The 21,388-nt window shown below is 51.3% G+C and overlaps 1 protein-coding gene across 1 annotated transcript in view; it reads left to right on the top strand.

Moving 5' to 3' along the window:
- The first annotated feature begins 13,755 nt into the window (after window positions 1–13,755).
- Window positions 13,756–21,388, top strand: part of LOC120391057 (complement C3-like) — an 84,141-nt gene continuing 76,508 nt past the window's right edge. Inside the window, exons 1-2 of the mRNA XM_039514316.1 lie at window positions 13,756–13,867; window positions 17,400–17,592. Coding sequence (XP_039370250.1) covers window positions 13,797–13,867; window positions 17,400–17,592 — 264 coding nt within the window. The 5' untranslated portion in view covers window positions 13,756–13,796. The remainder of the gene's footprint in view (window positions 13,868–17,399; window positions 17,593–21,388) is intronic.

Raw genomic sequence — 21,388 nt, 5'->3', positions numbered from 1 at the left:
AAAGGAGTCTCAGACGGAGTGTCTTTGTCTGGCTGGGAGCAGTGGAAAGTACCACCACTGACTGAGCTGGTCCATTGTCATGGGCCTATGTGTGCTAGTGAACCTGTAGACATTGATCCCTCTCAGCCACACCTCCTCCCCCATTTTCATGTGCTCCTGAACCCCCACTCAGCCAGCCCCCTCCCTCACATCTCTGCACCCACCCCCTGTCCTATATGGCCCAGCACCCCCACTCAGCTACCCCACCCTGTTTTCCTGCACCCCTCTCCCTCCTGTACCCATGTGTTCATGCACCCCCACTTCCATTTAGCACCAGCCTGTCCTCCCACTAGCCCTTCTGAATGCTTGTCTGTAATCCGCTCCCTCGGCAGCCTCATGTGCCCCATGCTGTCTGAGCCCCCATATCCTGTGCCTCATGACCTGGCCCCACAGGCAGAGTGCTGTGAGGAACAGCTTCTTCTCTTCCCTATCTGCAGTTAGGGCTGCTCCCACTCTGGAGCATTCGCGCTCTCTTCTGGCAACACAGCAGCCTCTGGTGGGCAAAGGGGACCATAACACTCAGGTGGAGACATCTCCACTCAGAGTCCCAATGCTGCTGACACTTGCCGCTAGCCCTGTCCTCTTTGGGGGTTTCTCTCCCCTTTCTTCTTATTGTTTTTAGATATATAAAGGGCTGATTTCTTACCCTGGCCTGCTGTGTGACTTTTTACCAATCTTTACATAGTCTGCAATATAGCTTTATACGTAACCAACTACTAGGATCATGGGTGCATGAGAAACACCTTAAATTAGCTTAGGATGGACAAGCATGAATGAGTCGCTAGATATGCATAGATGGATATTTGAAAGTGAGTCTTTTGTACCTATGTGTGCCTAGGGTGACCACACATCCCCTTTTGGCTGGGACAGTCCCTTTTTTCAGCCCTGTCCCGGCCAGCTTGACTTTTTGTCAAAAAACATGGGGGGTGCAAAGGAATGTGCAGGGAGGGGGGGGAGTGACGATGCCAGCCCTGCACAGGGTGTGTGTGTGTGAGGCACGACTTGCACAGGGGGAAAGCAGGGCTTGGGCCCTCCCCAAATACAATAATCTGCTGTCAGTGGGAGTCCTGCTTTTGACTTCAAGGGGAACAGAATTAATCTCTTAGTCCCTGTCAGGGTTCCCTCCCCACTCTGAACTCTGGGGTACATATGTGGGGACCTGCATGAAAGACCCCCTACGCTTATTTCTATCAGCTTAAGTTAAAAACTTCCCCAAGGCACACATCCTTTCCTTGGACCGTATTGCTGCTGCTACCAAGTGATTTAGACAAAGATTCAGGAAAAGGACCACTTGGAGTTCCTATTTCCCCAAAATATCCCCCCCAAGTCTCTTCAGCCCCTTTCCTGGGGAGGCTTGAGAATAATATACCAACCAATTGCCTTTAATACAAGTACAGGCCAGACCCTTTATTTTTAGGATACTAAAATCAATCAGGTTAGTAAAAGAAGAACTTTATTATAAAGAAAAAAGTAAAAGAAGCACGTCTGTAAAATCAGGATGGAAGGTAATTTTACAGGGTGATAAAAAGATTTAAAACACAGAGGAGTCCTCTCTAGGCTCAACTTCAAAGTTACAAAAACAGGAATAAACCTCCCTCTGAGCATAGGGAAAATTCACAAGTGAAAACAAAAAATAATCTAACACATTTCCTTGCCTTTACTTACAATTTCTGTAATTTTATATGTATCATTTCGAGGTATCTTTTCAAGAGATGGTTTACTTGCTTGGTGTCTCTCTCTCTCTCTCTCTCTCTCCAGAGTGAACAACAAAGAGAGCACAAACAAAACCTCCACACCTCCCACCCCCCCAGATTTGAAAGTATCTTCTTTTCCCATTGGTCCTTCTGGTCAGGTGTTAACTATGTTAATTGAACTGTTTAACCTCTTACAGGTAAAATGATTCTGCACCTCTGCATCTCTGGCCAGGAGGGATTTTATGTTACTGGATATATAAAGGTTGTTACCCTGCCCTTTCTATTTATGACAAAGGTGTTTAGGCACCTAACTCCTATTGAAACCAATAGGAATTAGGCTCCTCAAAGCCTATGAGAATCTGGGCCTCAGTGCAACTCTGGAAGCACTAGCACAAACGTGAGGTGGAAACAAGAAGTTGCACAAAGTGGCAGATCTCAGAAGCTTGAAACACTTGGCAAATTTTTCACATGGATCCCTTTTATTATTTTTTATTGTGGCAGCACCTAAAACCCCCAGTCACAGACCATAGACCCTGTGCTAGGAGCTGTATGAACCAAGAACAAAACCACAGCCCTGGCCCCAAAGAGTTTCCAGTCTAAACATGTTTCAAACCATGCAGTTTGAACAGAGGATCTAAGGGGGGGCTGAGACTTTGATGCTTGGAAAGCTCAGTCCGTAGCTAACCAAGAGGCAGCTCCCCCACCTCATGACCACATAAGTCCTGAGGAGCAAGCTGATACCAGCCCGGCTGGATACGTTACAGAATTCTGTCTAAGCAGCTGCTCGGTTCGCACAAAGCACTAGGTGGCAGCGAGTATGACATCATGATGGCTCTTGACCATGGGTTCCCATATCCAGTAGCTGTTTTAAGCTAAGACAAATCCCTCTTACTGGAGTCAAATTGAATCCTTGTGGATGAAAACCCTTGAGAGGCAGGTAACAGGTTTTTGAGGAGACCAATTATGTAACAAGCACGGCCAGGAGCCCAGCAGAATCTCAGAATTATGGACTCCTCAGGATTGGAGGCTGTTCGTAACTCTGAAATGTTTGTAACTGTGAACAAGCCATTATAGGCTGCTCCTCAAGGATGACTGCTCGGAGCGGGGGCGCACAGCTCTGCAGGGTCTGCCTGGCAAGTGGGGGTGGGGACAGGCAGCTGGTTCTAGCCCCCCGGCTGCAAGGGTGGTGAGTGAGGCACCCTGGGGCACCGCCGTGTCAGTGGGTGCACAATGCAGGCTGTGGCCCTTTAAAACAGAGCTGCTCCTCCAGAGTGCAGGGTCCAGGCAGGAGCTCCAGCTCTGGCTCTAGCAGCAAAACACTCCAGGCCAGGTTTCGGTAGCAGCTTGGGAAGTTTCTTTCCTGGGCTCAGAGCCTGCAAGCTTGTCCCCTCCCAGCCAGGAGAAGCCTAGAAGATCACCGGTCTAGATAACATCAGATTGGAATGTCACACTAGGACTCCTGGGTTCTCTGCTCTAAACACTGGACAATATTCCCTCACTGTTCTGAGAAGAGAACCCAGGAGTCCTGACCCCTAGTTCCCTTTTTCAACCAGTAGACATCCCACGTACATGGACATAGCTTCCCACACTCAGGAGCATAACCCAGAGACCTTTGTCTCCTGCTTTAATTATCCAAATAAATCAGACAATTTGCACTTCTTATGTTTATATAATTTTTTTTGGCCTATATGTTTTGCTTTTCTTTCTCATTCTTTGCGTCTGTATTTTTATGTCTAGCCTGTTTGTCAGAGCTGTTTTAGTTATGTTCACAGGCAAGAAAGAGGCTACAATGTATCTTCTTTCTTTTTTTGCAACCGGAGAAGACAGCATCACATTGCAGCAATCTGCAAGTTCAGATTATGTATTAGGTATATTACAGTGGCTCGTAGGAGTTGGCCCCCCTTCATTGTGCTAGGCGCTGTACAAACAAAAACCAAAAAGTCCCTGCCCCAAAGATCTTACAGTCTGATTATTTATTCTGTGTATCAGGGGAGCACCTAGAGGCCCTGATCAAAAATGGGAGGTACCTGGTTGTAGGTGCTGTACACCCATATAACAAAGAGACAATCCTTGCCCCGGAGAGCAACGTAACTCTGGGAGAGGGACGTGTCAGAGTTGGAAAGTTAAGCACATGAGTGTTTGCCGATCCAGGGCCTGAGTATTAGGGCTGTTTACCTGGGCTTCAGCTTTGGCTTTGAATTTCTTGTCAATTTCAGGGGTAAATTTGGGGCAGCTGGTGCTGTATCCCCCAGACACAAAACTGTGGTTACCTTCTTTCCACCTTGCAAACATTCAGTGCTTAGAACGGTCCCATTGCAACAGCCCTTTTGTGGGGCGGCTTACTCCCATGCACCCCCTCATGGCCTCAAGCCAGTCCAGCAGGCAGCCCCCTGCCCCAGTTTCCCCCCACCTGCAAGACTGTAGCTTAGCAATTTTAGGCCTTGGAGACAAGAAATGAATGTGCAAGTCCATGACCAAGAAATAACCTGAAAACTTATGGGAAAGAGGTACCAACTGGTAATATTGCAAAAGTATAAGGTCTTAAATTTAAATAATAAAATGCTGTAACAACAGATATCGTCTCTAACACGTGCCTTAATCGCAAGGTAAAGGTGGTATGCCAATGTTAATGAGAACCTACACAGCCTATAGAATTCGGGGTCCTGTTGGTTATGGACTGTTGTATTGTTCTCTGGTTCATTACACATGGTTTATTAAATTACGTGTGGGTATCAGACCCAATGATCAGTGATTTTAAGGACACTGTGGCAATCCAAGATGGAGCCTGAAAACTGTCATCTTGTGACTCCATCTTGTGACCTTCTGTTCACTGTCAGCCCGGTCTGGATAAAACTAGTCTGAACTGGTTTTTCCCGCCACTGGGCGCTCCCCAAGGTTCCATCACCTCAGCCTGTTTCCCGCCTTTTTGCGGATCGTACCATGTTTTCCCGTCGTAGAGTCTGTAAAAGAGCTGGACGGTGCCATCAACCTGTGACCCCAACACAGCGACCGTGTGTGCGGTGTCGGGGCTCCGTGGCACTCGTGCGTCAGGGAAGATCACCATTCGTGCCTGGAGTGAAAGGGAAAGAAGACGACACGTTACCCTCTCACCTGTCCTGTGCCTGGGGAACGTCACCATCCAGCGGGTTCCTGGTCTGCGGGTTCCTGGTCCGCATCTTCCGCCCTGACGTCACCGAGGGACTCCCCAGTGCTCCTCCTCCCGGGGTTTCAATGACCGGCGGAGTAGAGGTCCTGGACGTCACCCTGCCGCGCCAGGGCTGGGAATGGAGTGAGAAAGCAATGGGGGTTTCTACGCTGGGGGTCAGATTTCCTGAACGCCAGGTGGGTTTAGTTTCGTTCTTGGGCCTGAGCCTCACGCTGGCAGGGCAGAGCTGCTGTGTCACTGGGCTGGTTTGTTATTTAGCTCTGAGTCATTTACATTTACCCCTTCGCGATCTGTGTAATTCTCTCCCCTCAGACATTTACCTCTTTGTTCTGAACCTTCTCTCTTGTCAGTTCGATTTATTGTGCCCCACGCCGGGGAGAGGGCGGATCTGCTCTTTTGAGAAACAGGAGCTTGTTTCTATGCGAGGAGGGGAGGGATAGCTCAGTGGTTTGAGCATTAGTCTACTAAACCTAGGGTTGTGAGTTCAATCCTTGAGGAGGCCACTTAGGGATCTGGGGCAAAAATTGGTCCTGCTAGTGAAGACAGGGGGTTGGACTCAATGACCTTTCAAGGTCCCTTCCAGTTCTAGGAGATTGGTACATCTCCAATTATTACCTACAGCACTTTCCACATTCAGAGTTATCTTGGCTCCCCTTTGAGATAACAGTCCCTTGTGTTTCCAGGGGACACAGACCAGTAATAAAGAGCGGGTTGGGATTTCAGGGTGCCCAGAGCAGGAAATTGAGCTTCCTATGGGAAACCCCCACAGGAACCACTCCCATATTGATCAATCCATGAGCCAACAGACTCTAACACCATCTTGGACAGGGGTGGGCAAACATTTTGACCTGAGGCCCACATCAGGTTTCCGAAATTGTATGGAGGGCCAGTTAGGGGAGGCTGTGCCTTCACGAACAGCCAGGTGTGGCCAGGTCTCCGCCCCTATCTGACCCCACCCCATTTCTCATCCCCTGACGGCCCCTCGGACTCCTGCCCCATCCATTCCTCTGTGTCCCCTGACCGACCCTGGACCCCCTGCCCCTGACTGCCCCCTGCTGTCCCATCCAACCCCCCCTCTCCTTCCTGACTGCTCCCCTGGGACCTCTGCCCCATCCAACCCCCGCCACCCCATTCTCTGTCCCCTGACAGCCCCCCTGGGACACTGCCCCATCCAGTGCTTCCCTGTCCCCTGACTGCTCCCCGGAACCCCTGCTCCTGACTGCCCCTTGCCACCCCATCCAACCCCACTCTCCTTCCTGACTGCCCCCCCAGTACCCCTGTCCCATCTAACCACCCCTTCTCCCTGTCCCCTGACTGCTCCCGGAACCCCTGTCCCTGACTGTCCCCCTTTGCCCCATCCAACCTCACCCTCCTTCCTGACTGGCCCCCCAGGACTCTGTCCCCATTCAATCCCCTGTTCCCACCCCAATCGCCCTGACCCCTGTCCACACCCCTGCCTCCTGACCACTACCCCAAACTCCCCTGCCCTCTATCCAACCCCCCCCGCCCCCTTACTGCGCTGCCTGGAGCACCAGTGACTACAGCTGTGCCGCCCAGAGCACCAGGACAGGAGCCAGCCATGCCACTGTGCAGCACAGAGCACTGAGTCAAGCCGTGACTCTGCAGCTGCGCTGCCCAGCAAGACCTCGCAGCCTCACGGCCCACAGCATTGCATTGGTGGCACAGTGAGCTGAGGGTGCGGGGGAAGGGGAACAACAGTGGAAGGGCCAGGGGCTAGCATCCTGGGCCAGGAGCTCTGGGGCCGGGCAGGAGGGTCCCATGGACTGGATGAGGCTTGCGAGCTGTAGTTTGCCCACCTCTGATCTAGGAGGATGTGAGTATGTCAGTAGGTATAACTAGTACATGGTACTTATCTCTAGGAATTGTATACGCTGTGACATTTATAACTTTGTTGGTAACTTTAATAAAACTACTAAAAGATAGACACTCTTGTAAGAGTCGGTGCTATTTACCTATGATTTCATGTGTTCCTATGAACTCTAGATCCAGAACAAACAGAGATAACTCTGTTGAACTTGAACTCTCATGATTTTCCTGCAAGGCTCACAAGATTTGTGGTTGGCCTTGAAGCTCCAGCTTCCCTGAGTCCTGTGAATGGTGAGGATCTCAACTTTAATTGACATCAAATGCAAGTTTCTAGCAGCACTGATCAGTGACGAAAGCTTGAAAACGCAGCCTGAGCATGACCCTAAAAGGCTCAGAAACCCAAAGATAAATAAAAAGAACCCCCAGCTTGTTTTTATAAAAATCTTGTGAGTGTCCAACCAATCCCGTGATTTTGGAGGCCTGACTGGTCTTTTGAAGGCTTGGTGTGGGCACTGCTGTGCCATGTCCAGGGACCAGATTTTTCAGCAGAGACTAAGCACCTTTATAAGGGGTCTTGGGTTTTTGAGCACCCGCCCCTCTGAAAATCAGGCCTCGAAGGTGCGTGAAGTTGGGCACTTAAAAAATGCAGCCCCCAAACTCTCCATTGTGGATTTTGGCCAGGGTCTTTTCAGGGGAATGCCCCATTCCCACAAATATGTAAGGGGTCCCCTTACTAAAACTCAGTGGGGGTCTTTTGGTTGGCTAGCTCCCAGTAGCAAAAGAAAGAGGAAGGGTTGATGGGAAATGAGGACCCTGAGACTGACAGTCCCCAGGAACAATGGGGAGAGGCCAATGCTCCCGGTCAGCCCGATTGATGGGGGCCAGGCTAGTCAGGGAGTCAGGAGGCCAGGGAGGTCCCGTCCTCCCTGTTAGCTGGAATTGCCTGGGTCAGTCAGAGTGAGGCCGAGCTAAGGAGAAAGCAGGGGCCCAAGCTGAGCTGGGAAGCAGAGCCGTGCCAGCCAGAGGGGCCAGAAAATCAACCCAGGAAGCAGGTCAGAGCTGGGAGCAGAGTCACAGAAGCAGCCCAGGGAGCTGGAGGCAGAGCAGCCTGGAGTGGCCAGTATTATTTTTTAGAATCCTTGTGGGTCCCCATCTTCTGCACTCAAAGTGCCAGAGTGGGAAATCAGCCTTAACAGGTGTGTACACTGGGACTCGGAATTCCTAAGTTCTATCTCTGGCACTGGGAGGAGAGTGGGGTCTGGTGGTTAGAGTGGAGATCTTAACAACGGTTTCCTATAAAAAGTTGATTTAACAACGGTTTCCTATAAAAAAAAAGTTCTTTAAAGGATGTGCGACGCATGTGAGTATATATTAATACTTGGAACGCCCAGTTTCTATCCCCAGCACAGGGAGGAAAATCATGTCCAGTGGTTAAAGCAGTGTGAATACTGGGACTCAGGACTCCTGGGTTCTATCCCCAGCACTGAGAGGATAATGTGGTCTAATGGTTACATCAGTGTATATACTGGGATTCAGATCTCCTGGGTTGTATGCTCAGTAATGAGAGGAGAGTGCAGTCTAGTGATTAGGGTGGTGTGTATACTGGGACTGAGAACTGCTGGGTTTTCTCCCCAGCACTAGGAGGAGAATGGGGTCTAATGGTTAGAGCAGTGTTTATACTGGGACTCAGGACTCCTGGGTTCTATCTCCAGCACAGGGAGGAGAGTGGGGTCTAGTGGTTAGAATAGGGACATGAGAGTCAGGACTCCTGGGTTCTAATCCTGGCTCTTGATTTGGAGTGGTTCCTACTTTACTTTTCACCCACATAGCTCAGAAGATACTTTGCATGTTCAGTGCCCTTTACAAACAGGGTCACTGCCCTGGGAGGAAGATGGGGTGGGGAAATTGTATGCAGGGCTGGGGCAAGGGGTTGGGGTGTGGGACAGGGTGCAGTGTGCAGGAAGGGGCTCAGAGCAAGAGATTGGGGCAGAGGATGGGTGTGGGGAGTATGAGGGGGCTCAGGGAAGCAGGTTAGGGTACAGGAGAGGTGTGTGGTGTACGAAGGGGGTCAGGGCAGGAGTGCAGGAGGGGTGCAGACTGCAGAAGGGGCCTCAGGGCAGGGGTTTGGGGTGCAGCAGGGGGCTCAGGGCAGGGGTTTGGGGTGCAGCAGGGGTGCGGGGTGCAGCAGGGGGCTCAGGGCAAGGTGTTGGGGTGCCAGAGGGGTGCAGGGTGTATGAGGGGGCTCAGGGCAGGGAGCTGGGTGACAGGGTGCAGGCAGGGTTTGGGCTCTGGCCTGGTGCCGCTTACCTAAAGCAGCTCTGGGGTGGCAGCGGAGGGCACTGGGGCCAGGGCAGGCTTCCTGCATGCCTACCCTGTCTCCAGCCCTGCACCACTCCAGGAAGCACTACGGCCCCTGGGACAAGGGGGTTGGAAGACTCCCCATGCGCTGCCCTTGTTGCGCCTCCAAGTACCTCCCCCGAAGCACCCATTGGCCGCGGTTCCCCCTTCCCAGCCAATGGGAGCTGCAGGGGGCGGTGCCTGGAGGCAAGGGCAATGCAACGGAGCCCTCTGCCCCCCCGCCTGGCCACATCTGAGAGCAGCATGGGGCCCATGGCCCCACAATGAGGGGGTGGATCCAAAGCCCTGAGGGGCTGGATCTGGCCCGCGGGCCGTAGTTTGCCCATCCCTGCTCTAGTTGCAGCCCCCCAGGACTACTACAATCGCTTGCTCATTACTCATTGCTAAGGTTAGACCAAGTAGCAGGAGATGTTGTGTGACACAGCTACGAGAGCGGGTGAGCTGTAAGGCCGTCCAGATGCTAGCAAACTGGCATGTAAATAATCCGATCTGCAAATAATGGGGCATGCAGTTAAACACAGTGGTATGACATGCCAATAAACCAATATGCAAAAAAAATTGGTATGCAAATCAGCAGCATGCAGCAAAGCTAATGGGATTCTTCCAGCTTTACTCTGAGCACAGTAACAGCAGTTTTTAGCCCCTGGTACTAAGGCACTGCCTTTCACTGAAAATCCCCACGGGTTTCCCTTTCTCATGTTCCCCTTTGTTTGCAAATTGCAGCAGGGGCCTGTTGCCCAATAAATCCTTCCTCGGTCGAGTATTGAACCTAGTTCTTTATCCAACCGAGATCACAGTCCATCCATGTGTTTGTTCAATAACTTGCGCAGGTTATCTGTGGGTTGGAGGGTCAGGGCCATGTTCATCTGAATCTATCTAGTATTAAATTATTCAATGTTAAAGATGGCATTTTCCAGAAGCCTGTGTCTGAAATTCAGCAAGTGTGCCTAGACGTGTGCCTAGTGGGGAGGGATAGCTCAGTGGTTTGAGCATTGGCCTGCTAAACCCAGGGTTGTGAGCTCAATCCTTGAGGGGTCCACTTAGGAATCTGAGGCAAAAATCAGTCTTTGGTCCTGCTAGTGAAGGCAGGGGGCTGGACTCAATGACTTTTCAGGGTCCTTTCCAGTTCTAGGAGATAGGTATATCTCCAATTATTAAAAAGCATGCAGTTCCTGGATATTTCACACAGCAGCTACAAGGTGGCTCACTAATCCTGTAAATCACATGTCTTGGGCACACTGCATTTCTTTTATGTTCTTTCTGTAGCAACTTGTGGCAAATAGTATAAAGTGCAGATCTTAAACTACAGTTCCTGGAGGTCGCCTCAGGCTAAACTTACTGTTATGACATTTCTTTCTATTTCCCAAGTTGCACTGTTTGGCTTTTGTGTTTTCGTGTTTCACTTTTCATCATCGCTCTGATTTCACTGAGAGCATTGTTTTCATGTGTTGTCGAGCAGCGATTTAGTGTGCACTTGAGTGCAGGCTTTGCGAAATGGGGCCCAGAAATAGTTTTTGGGAAATACCTGGACTCCTCCTACCTAATCCCCTGATTTCCAATTACATTTTTCAGGAGTTCCTTTCCTGACCTTTCAGAAGTATGCGCTGAAATGAACCAAATACTTTATTTCATAAATTGAAATACACCCCTTGAATTCTGCTTGCAGCTCTGGTCACCCCATCTCAAAAAAGGTGTATTAGAAATGGCATAGGAATAGAGAAAGGCAACAAAAATGATTAAGAGTTTAAGCTTCCATATGCGAAGAGATTAAAAAGTCTGGAGCTCTTCAGCTTGCGGAAGAGATGGCTAATGAGCAATAGACAGAGGTGTGTAGAATCAGGACTGGTTTGGAGAAAGTGACTAAGGAAGTGTTATTTACCCCTTCACATAACACAAGAACCAGGGGGTCACCGGATGAAATTAATAGGCAGCGGGTGTGAAACAACCAAAAGGAAGCACTTCACACATCATGCAGTCAACCTGTGGAGCTCATTGTCAGGGGATGTTGTGAAGGCCAAAACTATAACAGGGTTCAGAAAAAGAACTACATAAATTCATGGAAGATAGATCCATCAATGGCTATCAACCAAGATGGCCAGGAATGCAACCCCATGCTGTGGGTGTCCCTAAGCCTCTGACTGCCAGATGCTGGAACTGGATGACAGGGGATGGATCACTTGATTATTGCCCTGTTTTGTTCATAACTTTTGAAACACCTGGTGTTGGCCACTCCCAGAAGACAGGATACTGGGCTAGGACCATTGGTCTGACCCAGTATGGCCGTTCTTACCTTCTTATCTTAATAATCCTCTTTCCACTGCTGGGAAGTCATCGTTAGGACAGAAAGGGCAAGATTAACCCTTTCATTGCAGGGCCACTTATCCCCCACCAGTCCTAGAATAGTCAGAGAATTACTGTATAGGACAGCCTGGCAGAGTGGTCACGGTCCAGCCTTTGTCTGGCTTCCTTATTCAGATTGTAAACAGTCTCTCTTAATAAATCCGTGCAGCACCTGGCACAATGGGCCCTGATCTCAGCTGGGGCTGGGGCTGTCCCTCACTAAGCTACTGTGCAGCGGGGCCTTGATCTCAGCTGGGGCCTCCAGGCACTGCTGTGATACAAATAATAACAAATATTCATTAATGAGGGCACAAAATCTACTTGCCCATTGATAGTGGGACAACTAATGCCATTTTACCTTCCCGTTAAAATAAATGTGCAAGGCTGGTGTGTGGATTATGGATTAGATCTTGTATACTCACCCCCAAATCAAGACTTTCTGGAAGGTATATACTTTAGTGGGTCACCAGTTATTGGGCTCAATACAGGGGGAACTGAGTGCAATACAATAGCCTGTGCTTTGCAGGAGGTCAGACTCCATGATCAAATGGTCTCTTGAAAATCTGTGCGTTTTGGACCAGATGTTGCCTCCGCCAGTGTAAACAGGTGTCGTTCCACTGACATGAGTGGGGGTAAATGGCTTGACATCAGCTGAGGGTCTGTTCCATTCAATACTCACTACTCATTCAATACAGTAACTCCACTGAGACCAGCCTGTGACCTGACCCTGAGTGTATAAATTAACCCTTTGGGGCAGGGACTGCATCTTGCTGAGTGTAGGTACAGTGCCAAGGACACTGGGCCCCCAATCTCAGCTGGCGTTTCCATAATACCAGGCCACAAACACGACTTGCTCCCTGTCACCCTGATGGAAAAATTAAAATCTTGCTTGTAAAACAAAGGGCGAGGCTGATTATTACAGTAGATGCAAGTCTTAGGCCTTGGGCTCACACACGGATTTGGGGCCAGCGCCTCGGCTGGTGCAAACCAGCATTGCTCTAACGAAGTCAGTGGCAGTAGGGCCGTTTACGCCAGCTGAGGAGTCGCCCTTGGGTTTAAAATGGAGCTAATGATGGAGCATCTGCCCAGCTCTGTATTTATTATTCATACGGCATTAGCACCTCGAGGGCCCAGCATGCTAGGCACTGGTCATACATAGGAAGAGGCAGTGGCTCTGTCCCAGAGATTCATCATCCAGAGGCAATGCTGCAGGTCACACCGCAGGTCAGGGGCAGAGCCTGGAAGAGAATTCAGATCTCCTGGATCCCAGGCGACTGCTTTAGCCATGACACCATGTTGCTTTTACTTTCACCGCTCCCATTCTATTGGTTCCTCCTTGGCCCCGCTAGCCATATGGCATTGTCACCGCTCAGACTTGTGAGACCGTTGTTAGGTAAGCCCACTCAGCTTTTTAGCCATAAGTAAATATGTTGCAACTGGATGTCTTTGCATACTGTCCAGACTGAAGCCCTGTCCAAATACCACTGCCAGGAAAAAAAACCTGTTACTGGAAGCCAGCTGATAACCTGCCTTCCCCCATTAACCCTTCCCTGGTTTACAGTGGTTTGCTTTTACCCAGAGGAAGGAAAAAACAGACTCTGTGCTAGCTGCTGTGCAAACATAGAGAGCAGGTGTAGATGATGGATGGTTGAACATGCTGGTGCCCTGTCTTTATTAGTACTCCCACCATTGTTACCAGCAGTGTAGATTCCCTAATAGAGTGTAGAGGAGTCCTAGCCTAAGAGACAGTTTCTGCCCCAAAGGTTTTACAATCCAAATGAGTGGGATAGACAGAGAGATCCACCCTTCTGGGGCTCCCTTCACAACTGGGACCGCTTTCCCTACTGAAACATCCCAGGACTTGCCCAAGGTAAAACAGAGTCAAAAGGCAGATCCAGAACCCAGGAGTCCTGATTCTCAGCCTGCACTCTTGTTGTAACTCAGTAGGTCCCACCCAAGCATCCTGACTCCTAGCCCTCCCTTCTTTAACCCACTTGATTCTATTCCTCCACAGCTGGGAGCAGAACTCAGGAGTCCTGACTTCCAGCCCTCTCCCGCCCTCCATGCAAAACTGAACTGCAGTATTTATCAGCACCTCAGCATTCTGATCAGTGGCTATCAGCTGGGCATGGAGTAAACACAACCACAGCATCAGGTCCCTAATTCCAACTCCCCCGCTTGGAAAGACTAATAAACTCTTGTGTCAAGGGAGTGAAGAAAATATCATTTGTTCTGAAATTTTCAGGTTTCCTGGGCTCCTCCTGGTCACTGACCAGCCCACCCAGCTGTTTGCACAAGGGCTCACCTTACAGGCAACTCTGAGGATAAATAGCCCAGGAGGAGCTACTTCTCCTGACTCTCCTGTCCTCACCATGGGGGGCTCTGCTCTCTACCTGGTGGCCGTGTTTGCTTTCTACTTCCCGGCTGTTTCTCACAGCCAACTGTAAGTACCCCCCGCGCTTCTGCCATGGTGATGAGGATATTAACCTGGGTTGGTTACATGGCTGCCAATGGAAACCAAGCTCAATTTTCCTCTCTTCTCTGCTACTGTGTGTGAGTGGGAACAAGCTGCAGAAATTCTCTTCCTCACCTGGTCCAACCCTCTTCTCCCTTGCTCAGTTCTGAGGTTAATTTTGGGGTTTGGAAGATGGAATTTTTTAAAGAATAAACTGGATTTTGAGCCTCACTTGGTCTAAATGAACCAGGTGTAGACTGGGAGTAACTCTATTGAAAACAATGGGGTTGCACCCTCCTGAAATGCACTGAAATCAGTGGGGTTGTCTTTTCCTTGGTTTCAGTGGGCTTTGATTCAGGCCCTAAAAGGAGACCAGAATCAGGTTCTATAGGCCACATCTTGAACTCCTTGCTCAGTTTCTACGTCTGCAAGACACCCAGTGGGGCTAAATTCTATTTTCAGTGTAAACTGGTGCAAACCTGGAGTAACTCCACTGACTTCAACAGGTAGTTACTCTGGTAGTTAGTTACACTGGAATAACTCCATAACTGCGGGGAGGGGGCTTCTTAAAGTTTCATCCTACCTCAGGGGCCTGCTGAGCCAGTGAGAAGCCAGAAGCTGCATGAGAGATGCATTGATCTGTCAGGATGATCCAACTCACCTACGGAGCCTGGCTCGGGTCCCCACCCTCCCCATGGGGCTGCCGTCCGGGTGCCAGACTTCGGGATGATAGACAGATGTCCGGATGTGGGGCTGGGTTTTGCAGCTTGACCCCACTGGGAATGCACCATGGTGGGCTGCAGGCCAGACACGCAGACCTCGGTGCAGCTTTCCCCGAAGGGTTCCAGAGATTTATTAAACCTGTTTCTGAGCCTGGGCCAACTTTCAGGAAAGGAGGAGTGAGCGTTCCCCCAGGAGGGAGAGAGGAGATTTGGTAGCCACCGTGCAGCGCTCACTTCAGGTGTCAACCCTGACCTGCGTCTCTAGGATTTCTAGGAGAAACATTAGGAGCCTACCTGGTCCATTTTGACAGCGCTCTGGTGGGCGGCTGGTACCAAGCACACGCCCTGCATAGGTGCTCCTGGTATTGCCTGCGGAGCAGATGAGCAGTAAACATGGCCCATGCTAGACGACTCCCCAGCACAGCATGCTCCTCTCTAGGCAGGGTCAGGCCGTGTAAAGGGCAGCACATTCCAGAGGGCTCCGTAACAGGGTCACACACGTTGGCTGCTGACCGTACGATCGCAGTTGGTGGAATGCAGGAGGACACAGTATCTCCCTCTCCAAGGGGCGCTGGGGTCAGCACTGGCTCAGATGGGAGAGCTCCTTCTACTGAGCCCCCTACCCTGCTCCCTGCAGCACAGCACCCCCTAGCACCACACTGGGGCATTGGGGTTAGCACTGACTGCTGGGGGGATAGTGCCCCCTTCTGAGCCCCACACCCTGCTCCCTGCTGCACAGCACCCCTAGCACCACACTGGGGCATTGGGGCCAGCACTAACTGCCAGGGGACAGCGCCCCTGCTGAGCCCTCATCCCCCACAGTGCCAGATTAAAGAATTTTGTGGCCCTGTGTTCACTATGGCAGTGGTTCTCAAACTTTTTTTTTCACGGACCACTTGCAAATCACTGAGGGTCTCGGCAAACCACTTAATGATCTTGCCAAATGTTGTTTGTACTGTTAGATAAATATTGTAAAGCACTTTGGATAAAAGCTCTCTATAAAAAAAACCCTCATATTTTAACATCAGTAGTATTACCTTCCTAATGTGATGGATGTGCCCTCTCTCCCCCGCCACGGCTGCCCCCGAGCTGGGCCTGGGAAGGAGTGGGGTCTCTCCCTCTCTTCCCTGCCACAGAGCTGAGACTGGGAAGGAGGAGGGTCTCTCCCACCGTGGCAGCGTCTGAGCTGGGGCTGTGAAGAAGCGGGGTGAGACGTTGCACTCCATATACTTTATAAAAATATGTTTATAAGTGTGGATATGATGTAATTGGAATATGCTTTATGCAAAAGGTCTCTTGTAAGGTATCATTACAAAGCTTCTAATCCACTGAGTGTGGTTATCCTATTTGTATGAATGTATCATTCTTGTATCTGAAACTAGGAATATGAAATATCACTCTGAGGTCCTATTGTAATTATGCAAAGTGTGGGCCATTAATGGTGGTTTGGAATCTTGATGGCTCCCATGAAGTCTTACAGTGACGTGATCATGTCACCTGAACTGGAATCCATCTTAAACCTGGTGCTTTTCCATTGAGAAGGAGAGGTAGGGACCCAGAGAGACAAAGGATTCCCGCCATGGACCAAAGCTATAAAAAGGCATTGAACAGAACAAAGGGGGCTGCCAGTCATGAAAAATCCCTGAGTTACCATTGAGCTGAAACTAACAAGAGCTCTACCAGGGGAAAGGATTGGACCCAGACTAGGAAGGAGTCTAGTCTGTGTAAGAAGCTCATTGAAACATCTCTAAGGGTGAAATTTACCTGTATTCAGTTTCTTAATGTATTAGGCTTAGACTTGCGTGTTTTGTTTTATTTTGCTTGGTAACCAGGGGTGGCTCTAGCTTTTTTGCTGCCCCAAGCATGGCAGGCAGGCTGCCTTTGGTGGCATGCCTGCGGGAGGTCCGCCGGTCCTACAAGTTTGGTGTACCTGCTGCCACCGAGGGGACCGGCGGACCTCCCGCAGAAATGCCGCCGAAGGCTGCCTGACTGCTGCCCTCGCAGGGGGCGACCCTCGTGGCTTGCCGCCCTAGGAACGCGCTTGCTGTGCTGGTGGCTGGAGCCACCACTGTTGGTAACTTACTTTGTTCTGTCTGTAATTACTTGGAACCACTTAAATCCTACTTTTTATATTTTTGTTTATTAATTAACCCAGAGTAAGTGATTGATACCTGGGGGAGCAAACAGCTGTGCATATCTCTCTATCAGCATTATAGAGGGCAGACAATTTATGAGTTTACCCTGTATAAGCTTTATACAGAGTAAAATGGATTTATTTGGGGTTTGGATCTCATTGGGAGCTGGGGGTCTGATCAATCAGAGCTAGCACCTTTGTGCCCTAGTCTACATTTAACATTTAGGTCAACCTAGCTACATTGCCCAGGTGTTTAAGCAACACTGTAGTTAAGCCAACCTAACTGCTGGTGTAGATGAGGCTAGGCTGATGGAGGAACAGATGGTGCATTATCTACACCGACAGAAAAACCCCTTCCATGTAGGAAGCGTCTATGCTACTGTCGCACATTGTGTAGACAAGCCCTATGTCTATCCAAATTGGGAGTCACGCCTCCCAGTGGCTGTGTACACATAACCGTAGGGGCAGGAACTATTTCTTACTCAATGTTTGTACTGTGCCTCAGTCGCTGTTGGGATTTCGAGATGCTGCTGTAAAGCAAATAATAAATTGTAAACCGTGGCAACAAGCTTGGTATAAAACCTCGCTGAGGATGTGGGAATCGCAGTCAGTGGGGTTTTAAATACTGACTGAATTAATCACATTGACCTTTTACCATTCACAGCTACTCCCTGATCACACCCAACGTCCTGCGGGTGGAGAGTGAAGAGAAGGTCGTGGTGGAAGCCCATGGCCTCAGTGCCCCAATTGTGGTTACAGTCACCGTGCTTGACTTCCCATTTAAGAAAAACATCTTATACCAGGTCCAAACCAACCTCAACCCTGCGAATGGGATGATGGGCACAGCCGTAATAAAGGTGAGTAAAACTCCAGTCTCAGGTCATCCAGTGAAACAAACGGTATCGTTTTCAATAGGAGCCTCCAATATTTTGGCTCCCCAACTCTGCAATACCGAGACGTTCAGACCCTGTCCAGGTTGGATGTCGTTCTAAAAGACACTCTAGCCCAGCATGAAGTTATGAGCTGGAATTGCTGGGTGAAAGTCTATGGCCTGTGTTATACATAGGGCCCTACCAAATTCACAGCCATGAAAAACACATCATGGGCCATGAAATCAGGCCTTGTCTGTGAAATCTAGCTATTGGAGGGGAGGAGAAGGGGCAGGGCTGGGGGCGCCCCAGCCGGGGGCTCCTACCATGCCCCTGGCTCCAGCTGTTAGTCCCCTCAAGGCTGGGGAGGGACAGGACTTACTGTTACCCTGCACAGCTGCTCTCTGGGGGAGATCAGACCCACCTCTGGGGACCTCCCCTGGCTGCAGGAAGCTCTAGTGCTGGGCAGGAGCCCCAGAGCTTCGTGTAGCCACAGGAGGTTGCCAGAGGTGGAGGTGGGTCTGATCTCCCCCAGCCAGGGGAAGTACACAGAGGTGGGTCTGATCTCCCCCCAAGGATTGTGCAGGGGAAAAGGAAGTCCTGTCCCTCACCAGCCCGGCCAGGACTAGCAGCTAGGAGCCCCTGGCTGGGGCGCTCCCAGAAGCACGGGGAAGATCAGACCCACCTCCACCTCTGGGAAGCTCCTGCTGCTGCAGGAAGCTGAAGGCAGTGCAGAAGTGAGGATGGCAATCCTATGACCCCTCTATAACAGATTTGCGATCCCCCCCCCCATGAATCCCTTTTGGGTCAGGATCCTCACGGTTACAACATTCTAAAATTCAGATGTAAACAGCTGAGAACATGAAATTGACTAATTTTCAAATCCTATGGCCATGAAATTGACCAGAATGGACTATGAATTTGGTTGGGCTGTAGGTATACAGGAGGTCAGACTAGCTGATCACATTGGTCCCTTCGGTCCATAACATCTAGGAATCTATTAGTGATGGGGGCATAGAGCTAACTAGTCAGATGAGCACTGGGGGGGGGGGTCTCTTGTTGGGGACATAAAAACTGAGGTGCCCCAAATTTGGAGGTAGAAGAAAAAGTTGAGAGGAAGGGTGGTCTGGTGGTTAGGGTGCTAGATTGGGACTTAGAAGACCTGGATTTGATTTCCAGCTCTGTCACAGACTCTCTCTGCATCCTTGGATAAGTTGTTCTGTGCCTCAGGGTTTCCCCATCTCTGAAATATAGATAATAGCACTTCTTCTTCGAGTGATTGCTCCTATGCATTCCAGTTAGGTGTGCGCGCACCACGTGCACGGTTCGTCGGAAGATTTTTACCCTAGCAACACTCGGTGGGTCGGCTGGGCGCCCCCTGGAGTGGCGCCGCCATAGCACTAGATATATACCCCAGCCGACCCGTCCGCTCCTCAGTTCCTTCTTACCGCCCGTGACGGTCGTTGGAACAGTGGAGTGCTTAGTTGACCTCCACAGCCCTAGCTTTCACTGTTTTCTATTTCATACTTGCTGTATATAGTTCTTAAATAGTTAGATTAGTTTAAACAGTTTGTTGTATTTAGTGTTAGTTAGTTAGGGGAAATCGAGGGGCTTAGCCCTTCTTTTTCCCAACCTGGTGCGGGCTTATGCCCAAGGCACCGGGATTTAAGCCGTGCTCGGCCTGCCAGCGGCCTATGCCAATTGGAGACCCTCACGACTCCTGCCTGCGGTGCTTAGGAGAGTCTCATCTTACCAATAAGTGCCGCATTTGCAAGTCCTTTAAGCCAAGGACAAAGAAGGAGCGGGACTTTCGTTTAAAGCAGCTCCTGATGGAGTCGGCACTTAGCCCTGCGGTGCCGACACCAGCCGCTCCACAGACCTCTTCGGTGCGGAGTGCTCCAGCAGTTCCTGGCCGTTCCAGTACCAAGGCCATGAAGAAGCAGCAGCCGGCACCGGCACCCCGGCACCGTTCCCTCTCTCCCTCGAGGAAACGTAAGCCAGCGCAGACGTCCTCCAAGGTCTCTGCACCAGGACCTATCGCCCAACCACCGGCTCCGGCACCGGCGCCCCCGGCACCGACTCCGGCAGCACATAAACCATGCGCTGTACCGTTGACTCCGGCACCGCAAGGGCCGTCGAGTCCGGTACCTCCTGGCTCCCCGGTGCATACTGCGGTCGAGCTCGCTCTCCCGTCGACTCCGGAAACCTTTTCAATGGCGAGAGAGCCGATAGCGTTGACGGAGCCAACACATACTCAACCCCCCGGCACCGCCGGTGCGGATTGTTAAGTCAGTGGGCAAGCCGGCTATCATGCGGCCTCCTTCCCTTGACAGGCAGGACAGATGCTACTCCAGGTCCCGGTCCCGGTCCCGGAGGCGTTCCAGATCTCGGCACCGCTCGCAGTCCCGGTACCGCTCTCCATCGTGGTACTGGTCGTACTTGCGGAGACGATCCCGGTCCCGGTCTCCTGACAGACGCTATCAGCACCAATCCGGCTCTCGGTACCATTCCCGGCACCGGTCCTTCCGTAGCCGCTCCCACCGTCGGGACTCGAGATCCCGGTCGACCTCCCGGCACCGGCACGGTAGATGGTCCCGGTCTCATTCCCGGCACCGCGAAGACCGGCACCGCGAAGACCAGCACCGTTCCCCGGCACCGTCCAGAGACCGACCAGCGGCATCGACGGCACAGTCACAAAGTCTCTCGGCACCACTGTGGCCTTCGAGACAGCCGTCCGTCTCCTTTCAGGCAGACAGCGCAGTTGATCAGTGCACAGAGCCTCAAGGGCAAGACCAGGGTCCTCCTCAATGGGGCTTCTGGACTCCATGGGCCTACCATGAGACTCAAGGAGTGCCCCTTTCCACTCAGCGCTCCAGGGCATCCGACCACAGAGCGCCTTAGGCTACGGTCAGCAGGCCTCCTTCCACGGCTGTGGTAGAGGAGCTGCTGGCATCCACGGATGCGGAGCATCCCCCTGTCACTGAGGCCCCGCAGCAGCTCGATGAGCCCCCACCGGACACGTTGCTCCTGGGCCTATCATCCTCTTCCTCGCCGGATGAGGCCGTGGCTGGGGCGTCCTCCTCGGGCCCTCCACCAATCGATCTCCGGGCCCATCAGGACTTGTTACGACGGGTGGCCCAAAACATAAACCTGCCTGTGGAGGAGGTAGCAGAGGATGATGATCCCGTCGTCAGCATAATCGGAGCAGATGCGCCTCTTCGTGTGGCCCTGCCCTTCATCCGCACTATCCAGCGGAATGCGGACACTGTCTGGCAGTCCCCAGCATCCATCCCGCCCACCGCTCAGGGAGTAGAGAGAAAATACTCGGTCCCATCCAAGGGATACGAGTATCTCTACATGCACCCAGCTCCATGCTCATTGGTGGTCCAGTCCGTTAACGACCGTGAGCGACATGGCCAGCTGGCGCCAGCGCCCAAGTCCAAAGAAGCGCGGCGTATGGACCTTTTGGGCCGTAAAGTCTATTCGGCCGGAGGCCTCCAGTTGAGAGTCGCCAACCAGCTGGCTCTCCTCAGTAGGTACACCTATAACACCCTGGTGTCTCTCTCGAAGTTCTCTGAGCTTGTGCCATCCGACTCCTGGCCTGAGTTCACGGCCCTTGTTGAGGAGGGTAAAAGGGCGTCCCGCTTGGCCCTCCAAGCCTCTCTGGACTCTGCAGATTCAGGAGCCAGGACTTTGGCCTCTGGAGTGACCATGCGGAGAATTTCGTGGCTTCAGGCCTCCACGCTGCCCCCGGAGGTCCAACACACCATCCAGGACTTGCCGT

This window comes from Mauremys reevesii, linkage group 25 (assembly GCF_016161935.1).
Source record: "Mauremys reevesii isolate NIE-2019 linkage group 25, ASM1616193v1, whole genome shotgun sequence".
Lineage (NCBI taxonomy): Eukaryota > Metazoa > Chordata > Testudines > Geoemydidae > Mauremys > Mauremys reevesii.
This window is presented reverse-complemented; position numbering and strand designations above follow the sequence as displayed.